The sequence below is a fragment of the Triturus cristatus genome, chromosome 9 (assembly GCF_964204655.1).
Source record: "Triturus cristatus chromosome 9, aTriCri1.1, whole genome shotgun sequence".
NCBI classification, from domain to species: domain Eukaryota; kingdom Metazoa; phylum Chordata; class Amphibia; order Caudata; family Salamandridae; genus Triturus; species Triturus cristatus.
In genome coordinates, this window is record NC_140592.1 from 232010614 (window position 1) to 232027998 (window position 17385).

At 48.2% G+C, this 17385-nt stretch overlaps 1 protein-coding gene across 3 annotated transcripts in view; it reads left to right on the plus strand.

Annotated features, from left to right (window-relative positions):
- WDR82 (WD repeat domain 82) overlaps positions 1 to 14949 on the plus strand; it is a 218149-nt gene extending 203200 nt beyond the window's left edge. For all 3 annotated transcript variants that reach the window (XM_085624801.1, XM_085624800.1, XM_085624802.1), the window contains 2 exons: positions 12987 to 13129; positions 13346 to 14949. In XM_085624801.1, the coding sequence (XP_085480927.1) occupies positions 12987 to 13129; positions 13346 to 13375 (173 nt within the window). In that variant the 3' untranslated portion in view covers positions 13376 to 14949. The remainder of the gene's footprint in view (positions 1 to 12986; positions 13130 to 13345) is intronic.
- Positions 14950 to 17385: the final 2436 nt, after the last annotated feature.

Sequence of the window (17385 nt, forward strand, 5' to 3'; positions counted from 1 at the left end):
GGGTGAGGGAGTGATTGTAAGAAACTGGCTCTATATATACTGCACCAAAGTGAGGTACAGTGTGTATAGTTCAAGAGTCTCCAGAAGTAGGCAGAGGTTAAAGTTAGATATAACGTTACACTCTAAAGTGATAGCTTGGTCGAGCAGTAAGACCGTATCAGAGGACAGTGTTAAGCATTTGATGTACACACTTAGTCAGCAAATGAATTCACACACTCAAGAACTGAACTCTACTGTTTTTGTATAAAAAAAATATACTGTTTTATCTAAGCCTGGTACAGGTAAGCATATAAATACTTTGCAGTAGTAAATTACTTGTATGAACACAGTTCAAAATTGCAGTATAACTTGTACTGATTTTGGTTACAGTTTAAGTAAGCAGTTTGCAACACTTAGCAGGTATAGTACATTCAAATGAATGGGCTTTTTAAGAAAAATGCAATTAATTACTTTTCAGATTACTTTTGCTAACACTGGGCTGGATCCTGGATTCAGCACTGGGACATTTCCTTAAAACAGTTGAGTAAATTCGTTTTAGTTAGAGGTACGATTTTTAAAGAATATTATTGTATTTGAAAAGTTGACAAACTTTTTGGGAGAATAAGTCAGTGTTTTGCAGCGTGAATCTTTCTGGATTCACTATGCTGTGCATTATTCCGCGATCTTGTGGTTGGGTCCGGATTCGTAGTCCTTTCTTTGTTTTTTTTTTTTTTTTGTAGCCCAGGTGGGCGTCGACGTCCACCATTTGGTGCACCTCCCGTGACGTCGTCGTGCTTCCTGCGGAAGTCCCACCTTTGGGGCGCCATCTTCAGATTCTTTTTTCCGCCGTTGGGTCTGGATCGTCATCGGGAAGCTCCAGAAATTCACTCGGAGGAAGAAGGAAGAAAAGCGAGTTTCATCGATAGAATCAAGAGAAGACATCAGGAACAGAACAGATTTCATCAGGAGCGCGAAGAAAGAGGACCAGCGAACCTTTTTTTCTTCGACAACCTTGGAGAATGCACGCTCAGAGACCCTGAGCGAAATGGACAAGACGCCATTCAAGTTCTGCCCAAACTGCCACCACAAGTTCGCGCAGAAAGACCAGCATCCGGTCTGCAACCTCTGCCTACCGGTGGATCACCGGAGTATCGACTGCAACGCCTGCTCAGCCTTCGCGCCGAAGACACTCAGGGTGAGAGAGAGGCAGAGAAGAGCCAACGCCAACATGGATGGCAAAGGGAAACCCCCGACACTCTACGAGCTGGGCCTCGACACGGACGACGAGGACAACGTCGCCGAGACAGCCGAAAACTTCACGGTCGTAGAGACCGACAAGAAAAAAGAAGACTAGGTAAGAGAATCGTCGAGCGCAAATCAAAAGACACCTCAAACACGAGGGTGACTCGAGAAACTGAGTCAAGGTCCACGAAGGGAGCCCCGGCGCCGAAAACTTCGACGTCCAAAGGGGGAACTTCGGACAAAAGGCCCAGCGGATCCTTACAAAAGGACTCCCGGGGGCAGAAAGACGCCGAAAGGCAAGGGTCGTCGAAATCGTCCCATGAAACTGGCCGATCGACGCAGAAAGAACGTTCGACGTCGACGCAAGTTTCATCGAAGAGCCCCTTGGTCGACGCCGAAAGCATCTCCGAAATGGAGAAAAAGAAGAGGCGGCTCGAGGCCGAAATGGAGAACATCCTTCAAAGGAAGAAGGAGTTCGACGCCAGGATGAAGGAATTCAAGATTCCAATGGTTTCATCGGCGGACGTCGTCGAGGTCGAAGGCGAGTTCGACGCCGAAGGGCTGACAAGGGATCTCGAGGAAGAAGAGGAGCCCTATTATGAGGAAGAAGCCGAGGAAGAAGACCAACAGTCGTTCTACGAATCGGCGGCATCTACCAGCAACGACGTCGAAAGGCACGATCTCGACACCGAAAACCCGGAGGAGGCCGTGGACACGTACCCCTCGAGGCCTTCGCCACCCGACGACATCGGGGTATACAATATGGTGGTGAAGAGCGCAGCAATGGCCTTCGGCGTCAAACTCGACGAGGAGAGGCCGAAAGCCGATTTTCTCGTCGAAACCCTGCTCCCCATCCAGACTAGGAGTCAGTTCCTCCCCATGCTACAAAGCGTGATGAACCAGGGGAGAGAAGCCTTCAAGGAGCCTGCCACCTGCCGGTCGATCACGCCCAGGACAGAGAAGAAATATAAGCACTCCTCCCTGGACCCACCTTACATCAAGGGTAGCGTCACCGCAGACTCCATCATAGCCTCCACGGCCAGGAGAAGGGCCAACGTTCCAGCAACTTCGGGGCCACCTCCGGATAAGGAGAGCAGGAGGATCGACCTCACAGGCAGAAAGGTCGAGAGGAACGCCGCAATGCACTGGCGCATGGCGAATTCGAATGCACTCCTCAATAGACACCAATACCAACACTGGGATGAGATGGGGGAGCTAGTAAAGCACCTCCCCGAAGAATACCGCCAGAGAGCCTCTCACCTGGTGGATGAAGGCAAGAACATCGCCAACTCCTGTATAAAGACGGCGTTGGATGGGGCAGAGACTTCAGCAAGACTCATGGCCATAGGGGTCACAGAGAGGAGGCATGCATGGCTAAGAATCTCGGGATTCAAACCGGAAGTGCAGAACAACATCCTTGGCACACCCTTCAACGGAGAGACACTGTTCGGAGCAACGGTGGACGAAAAGCTCACCCAGCTCAAGAAGGAAAACGAGACAGCGAGGTCCATGGGGGCCCTACAGCTGAGGGGAATGAGACGAGGAAATCCCTCGGAGACCCTACGGTAGGGGTGGAAGCCAACAGGGGACGTCGCACCAGGCGTTCCAGCAAGGTCAGCAGGGCGAAGGTCACGGACAAAGTCAGCAGAAGCAAAACTGGCAATATCAACCTCGGGGCCAGTCCTTTCGCGGGAGAGGGAACGGACGTGGCCAAAGGAGGAGAGGGGGCGATCAGCCCTCCTCGAAGTGACTCAGCACGCAAGAAGACGCCTACCCTCGTAAGGTCCCCAAGGGTGAGGCGCAAAAAAGTGTCATCAGGGGGAAGAGAAGATTCAAGAGCCTACGAGCATACGTCACCAGTAGGCGGAAGGCTGAGGTTCTACCTTCAGGAGTGGCGGCGTATAACCACAGACAAGTGGATACGGAACATCGTGCAGTACGGATACTGCGTAGACTTGGAGAAAAGACCTCCAAACAGGAAGCCGAAGGGAAGGCAGAGATCGGCCCAAGAACTGGCAATACTCAGAGAAGAAACGCGGAAACTCCTACAAAAGGGAGCCATAGAGACGGTGCCGTTCAGGGAACGCAACAAAGGGGTCTACTCAAACTACTTTGTGGTGCCGAAGGTAGACGGAGACCTCAGACCCATACTGGACCTCCGTTACCTAAACAAGTTCATCAGAACGCAAAGGTTCAAAATGACTTCACTGCAGGAGGTACTGCCACAGATAAGAGAAGGGGACTTCATGGTCACCGTGGACCTCAAGGATGCCTACCTTCACATCCCAATAAACAGAAGGCACAAGGGCCTTCTAAGATTCAACATCGAACAGGAACACTACCAGTTCACAACCCTGGCCTTCGGATTAAAATCTGCGCCAAGGGTCTTTACGAAATGCCTGTCGGCGGTAGCGGCACACCTACGAAAGCAGGGAATACACGTATACCCCTACTTGGACGACTGGCTGGTCAAGGCAAACTCACGCGAGAAGTGCGAGAGGCACGCAAAACGCGTAACAGACACCCTCACGAATCTGGGATTCTCGATCCACTGGGGAAAATCATCGCTGGAACCGGAACAGGTAAAGATTTTCCTGGGGGCAAAGATCAACTCCCTCAACAGTACAGTAGTGCCCAACGACAGGAGGACACATGCTCTACTGAAGGAGACGCAGCTCTACCAGAAGGGGCGAGCTCTGACAGTGAGGGCGGTGAGCAAGATGATGGGGATGATGGCGTCCTGTATCCAGCTGGTGCCGAATGTACGCCTGCACATGAGACCATTCCAGGAATGGCTGCAACAGCAATGGTCACAAGCAAACGGAAGTTGGGAGGATCTAGTGGTTGTTACGCACGCAGTGCAGGAGGAGATAACTTGGTGGAACAGAGACAACATAACAACGGGGAGAAGCCTGACACCACCAAGCCCAACAATGACCATTACCACGGACGCATCGCAGAAGGGATGGGGAGCGCACATGGACAACCTCAGAGTGAGGGGTCTATGGGCCCCAGCAGACGCGGTCCGCCACATCAACTACCTCGAGTTGAAAACGATACTGTTAGCCCTGAAGGCATTCCAGAGACACCTGTTCGGCCAGAGGGTGTTGGTACAGACAGACAACACCACGGCGATGTTCTACATCAACAAACAAGGGGGGACACAGTCGTTTCCCCTCTCATCCCTAGCTCAGGAGATTTGGAGATGGGCCATACCTCTCAAAATAGATCTACTGGCAATTCACCTACCAGGGAAGGACAATGTGGAGGCAGACTGGCTAAGCAGACAGACCTCAGCACCACACGAGTGGGAGCTCAATGGCCAGGAAACTGAGAAAATCTTCCAGAGATGGGGGACTCCCACAATAGACCTATTTGCAACACGTCACAATGCAAAATGCCGAAGCTTCGCGTCCAGGCAACCAGATCAGCAATCCAAGGGAAATGCCCTATGGATAAGCTGGTGGAGGACATTTGCCTACGCCTTTCCACCGATACCCCTGTTGCACAGAGTGCTCGACAAGTGCAGAACCAGCAACATGACTCTGATCCTGGTGGCTCCACAGTGGGCGAGGCAGACATGGTTCTCACAGATTCAAGAAATGGCGCAAGGCAAACCGTACAGGTTCGAGAGGAGAAAAGACCTGCTCTCAATGCAAAACGGGGAGGTCCTGCACCCAGAGCCAGAGACACTCAACCTAGCAGCATGGCTCCTGAAGACCTAGAGTTCGCACACCTAAGGTTACCTCAGAGTACTATGCGAGTGCTACGGGAGGCAAGGAAACCTACTACAAGAAAGTGCTACAGCGCAAAGTGGAAGAGATTCACGGTGTGGTGCAGGAAAAAGGGCCTGCAAAACAGAATGACAAGAGACTCAACTGTGCTGAGGTACCTCACACACCTTCTAAAGAGTAACCTCTGCTCGAGCTCCCTAAGGGTACACCTAGCAGCGATCGTTGCCTACACCAGAGGTGAGAAGGGTGGAAGCTTCTTCACCTCGCAGGTGGTGAAGAGATTCATGGAGGGAGCCAAAAGAATGGCACCCCCGAAAAGGTTGCCGCCGCCGGCATGGAATTTAAACGTGGTTCTGACGGAGCTCATGAAGGCGCCGTTTGAACCCATTCACAAGGCCACTCTACAAATGTTGACGATGAAAACTGCCTTTCTAGTGGCCATAACCTCACTACGCAGGGTGAGCGAGCTTCAAGCACTAACGCTGCAGGAGCCCTACATTCAAATTCACAAAGACAGGGTAGTCCTGAGGACGGACCCACACTTCATGCCCAAGGTAGTGTCGGCGTTCCACATGAATCAGAGTATCCAGATACCGAGTTTCTTCCAAAACCCGACTACAAACGCAGAAAAGGCCCTGCACACCCTCGATGCCAGAAGAGCGGTGATGCACTACATTGAAAGAACCAAGGAACTCAGGAAGTCGAAGCAGCTGTTTGTGTCCTTTGCTACTAGCTTCATGGGTAGACCAGTCACCAAGGGCACCATCGCTAGGTGGATTGCCCTCACTATTCAATTCTGTCACAAACAGGCTGGACAGGAGCTAACGGAGGGGCCCCAAGCTCACTCCACAAGGAAGAAGGGGGCCACAGTTGCCTTCCTGGCAAACACGCCCATCCAAGACATTTGTCTCGCAGCAACTTGGGCATCTGTGCACACGTTCACAAAGCACTACTGCGTGGACATTCAAATGAATAAGGAAGCACAGGTCGGACAGAAGGTGCTACAACACATTTTCAACGACCAGCGATCATCTTCCACCCAGCCACCACAAAAGTAGGAAAACCGCTACAAAATCTATGCACAGCATAGTGAATCCAGAAAGATTCACGCTGCAAAACGAAAAGTTTCTTACCTGTCGGTGTAGTTTTGCAGCTTGAAGATCTTTCTGGATTCACTAGCGAACCCACCCACCTCCGCCAGGAAGATGAGGCTGGAGGAAGAGGGGGTGAAATGGATAGGATCAAAGAAGTGGAAACGTACAGAAATATGGACAAAAGGATTAATCAATCGCCTAGGGTTAAAAAAAAAAAAAAGGGAAAAAAGAACCCGAAGATGGCGCCCCAAAGGTGGGACTTCCGCAGGAAGCACGACGACGTCACGGGAGGTGCACCAAATGGTGGACGTCGACGCCCACCTGGGCTACAAAAAAAAAAAACAAAGAAAGGACTACGAATCCGGACCCAACCACAAGATCGCGGAATAATGCACAGCATAGTGAATCCAGAAAGATCTTCAAGCTGCAAAACTACACCGACAGGTAAGAAACTTTTCGTTACTCTATGAGAAAAAAGGGGTTATATGTTTCCAGGTAATCTGTCTTTTGAGTTAGGCTTCTGGGTTAAGACTCGGGGGGGGGGGGGGGGGGGGGGGGGCGTCTCCCAGGGTCAGTGATGCTCTGGCGATGGGCTATACGTCGCAAAATGTATCTCCTTGCACAACACCTCCCAGGAGTAAACCATCAGATTGCAGATCTGCTCTGTCGTCAAAGACAACAGAATCACGAATGGGAACTCCCCTCAAGTTCTCCTCCGATTCTTCCAAATGTGAGTCTTTCCAGACATAGATCTGTTCGCCACAAACCTAAACGCAAAATGCCCAAGCTTGGCATCCACACCCAAAGGCAATGCACTATAGATAAATTGGTCTGAGATATTTGCCTACTTTTTTCTGCCTCTCCCACTCATTCCATTAGTGGTTTGAAAGCTCAGACAGGCGTCCCTGACACTAATCCTAGTTGCTCCCACATGGGCCAGGCAACCCTGGTTCACATCACTGTTGGAGCTCTCAGTAGTTCCTCACCAAAAACGACATCTCCCTCCCAATCTGTTCACTCGGAGCCATGGAGAGATAAGACATCCAGATCCCAGTCATATCAATCGCGCGATTTGGCACCTGAAATCTAGGTTTGGCTACCTTAATCTCCCGCCAGACTGAATGAACATCATCAAAGAGGCTAGGCGTCCTACTACAAGAGCATGCTATTCAGCAAAGTGGAAGAGATATGTAATATACTGCAATAACCATCTAATCGGTCCGCTGAATGCTTCAGTTCAAAATATCATTTGCTATTACATCTGCAGCGTTCCAATTTAGCCTACTCTTACATACGCTTACATGTTGCTGCAATAGCTACATACCTACAGAACAGAAATCTGTCTCTTTAGAGTGCTTGTCATTAAAGCAGTTATGGAAGGACTTAAAAATCATTCCTTCAAGACTTCCACCCGCTCCAGTGTGGAATCCCAACATTGTCCTTACCATACTGATGGGTCCAGCCTTTGAGCCCTTGCATAGATGTGAACTGCAATTTCTCATTTGGAAGGTAGCTTTCCTCATAGCTATTACATCACTGAGGAGAGTAGGTGAGCTTCAGGCACTAACCATAGAAGAAACATTTTTACAAGTACACCAAAAGAAAGTGGTTCTTAGGACTAACCCTAAATTCCTACCAAAGGTCATTTCTGGCTTTCATATCAACCAATCTGTTGTTGCCTGTGTTCTTCCCTCAACCAGATTCTGTGGCAGAACGTGCTTTGCACACTTTAGATGTGAAAAGAGCACTACTTTACTATGTAAAAAGGACGAAACCTTTCCGAAAGACAAAACAACTGTTTGTCGCTTTTGTGCCACCTCATAAAGGCAATCCTATATCAAAATCGGGCATTGCAAGGTGGATAGTAAAGTGCATTCAGACGTGCTCTGCAAAGGCAAAACTAACACTGAGAATTCCCCCTAGGGCACACTCCACACGCCAACTAGGGGCTACCATAGCATTCTTAGGGAATTTACCCATAGATGACATCTACAAAGCTGCAAAATGGTCTGCACCTCACACATTCACAAAACACTATTGTGTGTAGATGTTAGCAAGACAGCAAGCTAGTGTGGGCCAAGCAGTTTTATGCACTCTATTTCAGACGGCTCCAACAGCTACAGGTTAGCCACTGCTTTGGGTGATTACTGCTGTATAGTCTATGAACAGCATGTGATCTACAGCTCACATGCCTCGAACGGAAAATGCTACTTACCCAGTATGCATCTGTTCTTGGCATGTAGAGCTGTAGATTCACATGCGCCCACCCGCTTCCCCGGGTACCTATACCTGTTACAGTAATATCTTCCTTTGATACATATATACATGGACATCTTACTAACTCTATCGCCCTCTGCGGCAAACAATCTAACAATGGAGTTGATGCCCATGTGCACTATCACCGAAAGGAGGATTCACCTACCTCGTGACTGGAAAAGACTTCTTCGAACAAAAACAAAGCGCAAACATTCAGACCCAACATTAGATGGCAGGCTATGCACAGCTTTTGAATCTGCAGCTCTACATGCCAAGAACAGATGCATACTGAGTAAGTAGCATCCTGCTGTAATTATCTCCTCAGTGTTTTTTCTGTCACCCATCCATCAATAATAAGTCCTAAATGCTACCACAAGTTAGGTAAAAAGCTGACCGTTCTGGTGTGCAACCTATACCTACCCAAGGGCCATAAGTCAAGGGGTTTTGAGCCTGTGCCAGATTCGTAAAAAAATATAAAAACTAAAGGACCGAGAGCTCTGGGCGGAAAAGGGCATGGCACAAGTGAAAGAATACTTGAAGGGTGTGGACTTGTTAGAAAGCAAGGGTTCCAGCATAGTTGAAGAGACCGAAGATATTCGAAGAAGACATCAAGGGATTGGACGTTAAAAAAACGTGTGCTGACGGAAATAGATATTTAATCTTATGTGCTAAATAGTCATCTTGATGCAACAAAATTATAGACATATAATGGCACAGAATGAGAGCCCCACAGAGATGATCAGGTCATATCATAGGGCTAAAAAGCTCACTCAAAGTTGACAGGACAACAATCTGCAATCAACTGAATCAAAAAGAAAAGGGAGCCTTTTATTTGATTAAAGAAATTCATCAGTGCGGTCATACCTTCAAAGTAGGATTCAACCTGAACTGAGATCTTTACCCAAGGAAAGCAAAAGATGCGCACCACGTTCCCTTAAGTAGAAAAGTTAACGTTGAAGCAGAGTAAAACGCTATTGACATTAAGAGGAAGCAGTATCTTAACTTCAAAGCAGATACAACTTCGTAGTTACCAAAGAAGGGGGGGGGGGGGGGGGGTTGCTGCATCGTGCTGGCCAGTGAGTCAACTTGGTCGACTGGACTTTGCGTTTCGGTGTCTGCGGACTGCAGGGGAGTAGCTCCTCTATTCCAAGTGAAATGTCCAACGCTTTGCAAATTACCAAGCAGTCTCCTGGGGTTCTTGGAGGCTGATCAGCCACAGGACGAGTTGCTGGTCACGATAATCAAGACTGGGTGCAGGCAGGATTTGGCATCATAACATCACAACAGTCTTCAGTTCTCGCGGCTCTTCGTCCTCTCTTCGTGATCTTTCAAATATGAGTTCCTGGTGTAAGGGGTGCCACCTAAGTACTCAATTTAGGGGCATTAAGGTGAGACAGTAGTCAATGGGCTACTTACCTTTAAGGAGTTCACTTCCTCTGTATGACCCCTTCCTGTGGGAAGTGGGCATAACCCTGAACCAGAGAGCCTAATTCTACCAAAACGAACATGGTGGAATTCTAAAAATCGTGTCAACTTCAGGTAGCCCACCTCGGTGGTGGTGGTGGTGGTAGCCTGAGAGGGAAACGCGCCTCCTGACTTGATAATTTACCCACCTGTCCTGGTACCAAATGGCCCTGGACAACAGTGCGCATGGGCATCCACTCCATCAGATTGTTTTTTTCCACCATTGGGTTTGGATGAACTTTTTTCCGCTCCAGCAGAACTTCTAGCAATCACAACAACTCTCTCTAAAAAATTTACAACTCGACGTCGAAATCCCATCGGACTGGCTCCAGACGCGGCTGATGGAAAGGACACCTTTTAAAAAATGCCCCCAATGTGGAGCAAAGTTCCCCCACAGTGATCACCACGAGGTCTGTAATCTGTGCCTCTCGCCGGACCACAACGAATCCAGCTGTCCAGCCTGTGCCGCATTCCGTTCGAAGAGAACCATCCGGGACTGAAGAGCTCGACGCCATATCATGGCTAAACCGGCTCCAGAACCAGACGACATCTTTGCCCAGGATGTCCCTGACGACGATTCCGAAGACCTCCAGATCGTGTCTGAGGCCGACTATTCTGATCCGGGCCAGCGTGTGAGTACCAGCTCCCCTACCCCAACCCCACCAAAAAAGACATTGGTCAAGACTCTGCCAGCTGGGCCCAGTCGTGACCCAAAATCATCTTCAGAAGCCCCGTCCCCGGGCCCGGCTTCGAAGAAAACTAAGCCTGCAGGTGGCTCGGGCTTGAGCAAACCTCATATTATTGTGCCTATAATACCTTTGGCACCGAAGCAGGCTCCGAGGCCAAAATCTCCACCGGCACCGAAACGTTCTCCGGCACCAAGGTCTCCACCGGCACCGACGGGTTCGTCGGAACCGAAAAGTTCTTCGGCACCGAAAAAAGTCCACATCACTGGAATCCGTGTGGGCGTATTAATGAGGTGTATGATGCCAAACATCTCTAGTTTCAATGAAGCCATCATATTGCTGGGGAACTCATAAATACCAGTGTCCAGCCCTTGACCCAAAATGGGTTCCCTGTTCACTTGTTATATTGAAGAATCGACCTAGACATCACAGGGGCATATCTGATTGTGCAGATATGTCAACACATGTAGTATAGTACGCCCTGCCTTAGGGCTGTAAGGCCTGCTGTAGGGGTGACTGACCTATACTGCATGCATTGTCTGTAGGCATGGCACACAGGAGGTGTCTTCACTCTGTTGCTGATACAACCAAAAAGCGGGGGGCTGCGCAGTCTGTGTCCGATTGACGAATTCAATTGGCTTGCTCTCCCGGTACAGCGGTACACACTGGGACCAAATGGCAGACCTGGTAGAGCACCTCCCAGAGCAGTATCGTGAGAAGGGGCTGCAGTTTGTTATAGATCTTCCCTTCTGCCTGTATGTGCAAAGGAGGAAAGGGGAAACTCAAAGGTTGATCCTTGGATTTTTATCTCGTGTGAATCAGCCAAAGGAAATTCTGGCTATGGATCAATAAATGCTCCAATCAAAAATTGGCAAACGCTGTTGCCAACATCGCCCCTTTGGAATGGGAAGTTTGCATCAAAGGCTTCTATGTAGATGATTGGCTCATCGATAGTAAACTCAAGAGCTCCGTAAAGGGAACCAACCGGCCTTTGGCATTATGAAGTCTGGCAATTGCAGACATTAATAAGCCTGGACCAAGTAGACAGCATTCAAGTTGATGCGCTCAGATGGTGCCCCTGGCCCTAGTGGCGTACCAGCTGCGGTATACAAATAGGCTCTGACGCGATGGGATTCTAGTGAGGTTTTGGATCCCAGTCTTCCCCATGTTTCGATTATTGGCTGTTGCAGGCAGGATCGCCCCAGGTAGGTGTCACCCACCCACAGACTGCAGCGAACTTTCATTCTTTGGGTTTCACTATCAACATGCCGAGGTCACACCTGACTCCTTTCTAAATGCTTCATTTAATTGGAGCTTTGCTGAACATAGTTTTGTGCCTTCCCTCTGATGTAGGGAGTCCTGGACATTGGGATATGATCCCGATATTGCAGCCTGGATTTCGGTAACACCTATTCTGAGGCTACTGGGTTTGATTACCTCTTAAATCCTGCTAGTTAAGCACACCAGATAACCTATGCAGGCTCTGCAGTGGGATCGGAAGTCCCAGTGGGTGCAGCATCAGGGGAATCTCGCCGACAGAGTTCAGATTTCGGAAAAGACTGCTAGAGATCTGTAGTGGTGGCTATTGAACTGCAGTCTGGTCCTTTAGATTCCTTTCCCTTCCCAGAGTTGAGTGGTGAGGGATACATAGTTTCTTGAATGTGGTGGTCATATGGGAGGAGGTGGAGATCAGAGGGCTCTGGTCTCTGGAGGAAATCTGCATCCACATCAACTTGTTGGAGTTGCAGGACATTTGAAAGTCTACTGCCATCTATCAAAGGGAGGCTGGTTCAGGTGTTGATGGAAAACACCGCTGCCATGTGGTACTGCAACAAGCGGGTTGGGGTCATGAACACTGTCCTGGGAGGCCTTGTGCCTTTGGAAATGGTTGGAACATATTCCATTCGCCAATGCAGACAACGTAAAAGTGTCTGCACTTCTGTGCGCTGGAGTTTCCAAAGCAGCTCTCTAGGAGACTCATTCGCTTTGGAGTGGACCTTGGTACTCTTCTACACTTTTCTGCCTGTAGGACTCCTGCCCCGGGTCTGCAAGATCATGAGGACCAGCGGGGGCCCCAAGTCACCCTAGTGGCTTCAGAATGGGCTAGGAGAAATCGCTATCCAGAACACCTTGGTCTGAGCGTCTGTCCTCTGATCAGGATGCCCCTTCAGGAGGATCGCTTGTTGCGGAAAGTCCAGACCCTGCTGCTGCAAGATTGGAAGATTTTCGGGTTCCAGTCTTATGCCGCAGGAATATTCAAAGGTAAGGAATCTGAGTCTCTACCAGGAAAGTTGTTAATTAAGGTAAGTAACTAGTTTTAGGGGCACAAAGATGTTTTTTTATCTCCACTACTAGATGGCTGAATAATGAACATCCTTTTAATCTTGGTGTCAAGTGTCACAGGTAGTTAACTTTTCTTTTTCTTTCTTCCCCGGATTTTTTCAATTGCTTTTTGGACCTGTTGATCTGATTTCCAGCCATAAAAATGAGTAGGCCTGTTTATACTTTCTTTTCTTAATTTAAATTTGTAGGGTCGGAAGATGGGAAGATTCATGTCTGGAATGGTGAAAGTGGAATGAAAGTAGCTGTTCTCGATGGAAGACACACGGGTCCTATAACTTGTTTACAGTTCAACCCAAAGTTCATGACTTTTGCAAGTGCATGCTCTAACATGGTAAGCTTTTTTTTTTCTGGTCCAAAGGGCACCTGCTGGTCAGGGTTATAAAACTAGTCAGTAGACCTGAAACAATATTCTGGAAGTTGTATGTGAAGGAGCCTTTTGTAGGTCACTAATTTGTTTTAAAAGAAAAAAAAATGCATTCTTGATTATGTACCTCACCATACAAATTCAGTTGATAACTATGCCCGTATTTTTTTTTCCCCCTGCCAGGCATTTTGGTTGCCGACGATAGATGACTGAGTGGGAACAGCAGGACTTCCTCAGAGCAGTACCAATTGGCTGAGGGAAGATTCTGAGGCAGCACTGAGAGATTTCTCCTTTTGAGCTAACTTGTGATGAGGCAGATGTCTTTGATTCTTCATGCTTCTTCTACCAGTTCCCTCATTGGTCTCATACTTGTATTACCGTTGTATTCGAAGAGGACAAACTTTTTCATCCTGCGTGGTTAGTTCTGATCTAACAGTGCAGTGTTATCCTTTCTCCGTTGAGTCATCTGAAACATACAACATGCTGTTACTGTTCTCTCATCTGGCTTGGGTCTCCAGTTGACTTGTATGAAGTGGCCAACTCTGCATTTCTCATTTGCCAAATTGAAGGTGAATGATCCTGCTCGTATTCAAAGTTCACATGAGATTATCATCTATGTTGTAGACTGCCAGTTGCTGGACTTGCATGACCTACTGTCATGAACATTTGCGTGGCAATCTGCTGTCCAAGGTGCCGAGTGCCCCGAAGTATCACTTGCCTGCGGTTTTCATCCTAATAGCAAGTGCAGGCACTGTGCATAACTAAAGGATTCTGATGGACAAAGCAAGACTTATTGACTTTTGAAGCCATTGTAGTCTCCATGTTTGTATCCTTTACACTGTATTACCCTTGGTTGTTGTTTTTCTGTCTTGTACATATTCATAAAGGGGAGGGGGAGTTGTATTTTTTTACTGTTGAATATTAAAAAAAAGAAAAAACTTAACTGACCAGGTAGTGTGCTATCCAGGTCGTTGTCCGTGCCATACTGTAAACTGATTCTTGCGGATTGTTGCTGCATCAAATGAAAATCTGCAAGAGCTTGAAGTGATATGTTTATTTACAATACTCCACTTTATCTGTAGTTCTCATTGTGAGGCTATACCCAGGTGGATCCTTGGTTAGGAAAAAGGACCCAAGAGGAATTGCATTTGAAACTAACAGTAGAAAGATTATTAAAACAGCGGGCAAAATAAGGGGCGGGAGATTATACAACATTTCAGCATATATCATAGGTCTTGGCAGAATGTAACTTTTGTACTTTAGGTTCTAGACCCTAAAAGCTTGATCACTGATCAAGGGTATGTTTAGAGCACTTCAGTAACCACCTCCACACTACCTAGTTGGGATTTGGTCTAAATTGCTGCCTAGGTTGACGTTTCCTATTGTATAACCTGATTGCCAATTTATTTTGAAACTTTTCCCTCTTGTGTTGCTATTTATTTCCTGAAAGTTTCTTCCTCCCTGTACTACTTTTTAAAATATTTGTAAATTGCTCCCCTGCTTTTTTTTTTTTATAAAAGTAAACTGGCAAACTTCACTAGTTCTTTGTTTAAACTGCAGGTGTTTAAATTTGTTGTCCCATCTCTATCTCCTTGCCTGTTTTGTATAATCATGACCAACATTTAACACAGTATTGTAAGTGTGATCTAACTCGAGTATACAGTGGATACATATTTCATTTTGTAATGGTTTTTGATGCAGTTAAGCATTACAATTAGCATCTTTCTTTGCATCACATTGAGTGCTCAGATCAAAATATACTATTCTATAAAACACATTTTCTTGGATTATTGTGGTGTAAAAATATTGTCAAGTTACACTAAGATGTCATCCTGATTTCCAAAAGTTAAGAATGCCAGTAATGAGGTGTGTGTGATTGTTCATCTTTGTGTGGCCTACTCAGTTTTTACTGCTATGGTAGCATATGCTGTATGATAGTAGTAGTTCCCTCCCTATTTTGCCTTATGTAGATGTTGCTTTAAATGTAAAATAGTTGGCAGCAATATAAAAATATTAAGACATTTATCATTTCAGCTCGCAGGGATCATGCTAGAAAAATGGTCAGTTGGAGCATTGTGGTAAAACATGCAAATTGTGATCTAGTATATAGACATTTTTGCCTAATGCAAGTTAATGTGAGATTGTCATATGACAATTAATTTGTTATGGCAGAAACTGATCTAACATGCAGGTTTACGAACGTTCCCTCTAAGGAAGTATTTAAATGACCTTAGAATGGAGCTAGCATTGTGTTCGAGGCATATGAGCTGCAGATCACACACTAAGGATAAGATCGCCATCTGGTGTTGGGCTCGGATGATTGCAGGTTGTTGTTGTCTTCGGAAGAAGTCTTTGGTCACGAGATAGGTAACTCCTCCTCTGGACAACAGTGCGCATGGGCATCCACTCCATCCTCAGATTGTTTTTTTCCGCCATTGGGTTCGGATGAACTTTTTTCCGCTCCAGCAGAACTTCTAGCAATCACAACAACTCTCTAAAAATTTACAACTCGACGTCGAAATCCCATCGGACCGGCTCCGGACGTGGCTGATGGAAAGGACACCCTTTAAAAAATGCCTCTCTCCGGACCACAACGAATCCAGCTGTCCAGCCTGTGCCGCATTCCGTTCGAAGAAAACCATCCGGGACCGAAGAGCTCGACGCCATATCATGGCTAAACCGGCTCCAGAACCAGACGACATCTTTGCCCAGGATGTCTCTGACGACGATTCCGAAGACCTCCAGATCGTGTCCGAGGCAGACGATTCTGATCCGGGCCAGCGTGTGAGTACCAGCTCCCCTACCCCAACCCCACCAAAAAAGACATTGGTCAAGACTCTGCCAGCTGGGCCCAGTCGCGACCCAAAATCATCTTCAGAAGCCCCACCCCCGGGCCCGGCTTCGAAGAAAACTAAGCCTGCAGATGGCTCGGGCTCGAGCAAACCTCATAGTTCGAGGCATGTGGGCTGCTGAATTCATATCTGTGCATAGATCGCCGCCTAGTGTTGGGTCCGGATGTTTGCACGTTGTTGTCCTGGAAGAGTCTTCGAAGTATCCTTGGATAGGTGACTCCTCCCCTGGACTACAGTGCGCATGGGCATCCTCTCCATCCTCAGATTGTTTTTTTCCGCCATTGGGTTCGGATGTGCTTATCTTGACTCAAGTTAGGAAAAACTCTTTTCAGGCCAAAAGGCCTCTAGTTCGCGTCGGTACTGTTCCCGATCGGTATCGATAGTATCTTTGTTAGTTTACTAACGTCCAAAACCAACCTTTTCGCATCTTACCCGACCATCGACCCGACATCGACGATGGAATCGAGGACACCATTCAAGCGGTGTCCGGTATGCAATGCAAAATATCCCCACATCGACGTCCATCCGGTGTGCAACAAATGCCTTTCACCGGATCACGACGAATCTACATGCATGGCCTGTGCCCGATTTCGATCCAAGAAGACTACGGAATCGACGAGCGGCGAGACTCGAAGCGCAGCAAGCGGCACCGGCCCCAGCCGACATCTTCAACGCAGAGACCGAAGATATCGAAGAAGTGGAGAACCTACCCTCCAGTCCCGCTTCCGAACATAACTCCGGATCGGAAGACGTCGACGAAACACTCTTTCGTAGAGATGAAGACGACACCGAGGTAGGAGACTACAATGAGGCCTTAGGGGCCGAAGAGAGTAGCTCCGGTGACGAGCAAGGCCTACCCGTTCAGACTGAGGAAAGCCCAGTGCAACAGTCTATGGCTCCGGTCGAGGGATCGCCTTCGGGCCTTACCCAAAACCTATCCCGCAGTTCTTCGGCCCCGCCCTCGGGCCCGGCCTCGGACATTCAGCGGCAGCCATTACCGCCCAAAACGGCTGGTTTCCCTTCTTCGAAACCGAAACCAAAAGCTGTATTGATTCAATTGAAACCGAAACCGAAAGTGGCGCTGGTCGGATAGAGGCCCTCCACACCTTCGACGCCAGCAAAACACGTCGGCACCGAGCGCACCAAACGAGACTTCGGTGCCGCACTTGAAGTGGCCGACGTCGGAGTCGGCGTACGGAAAACGGCCCTCGGTGCCACCAAACCTGCTCAGCTCCCGGCACCGACGCAATCGACTCCGACCCCAAAGGTCAAACTGCCTGCTGCGCCTCGCACCGCTTCGACGGCAACACCAAAGCCACATTCATCGAAGACGTCGACGGCCATTCCCACCCCTCGACTCGATGGCCCACC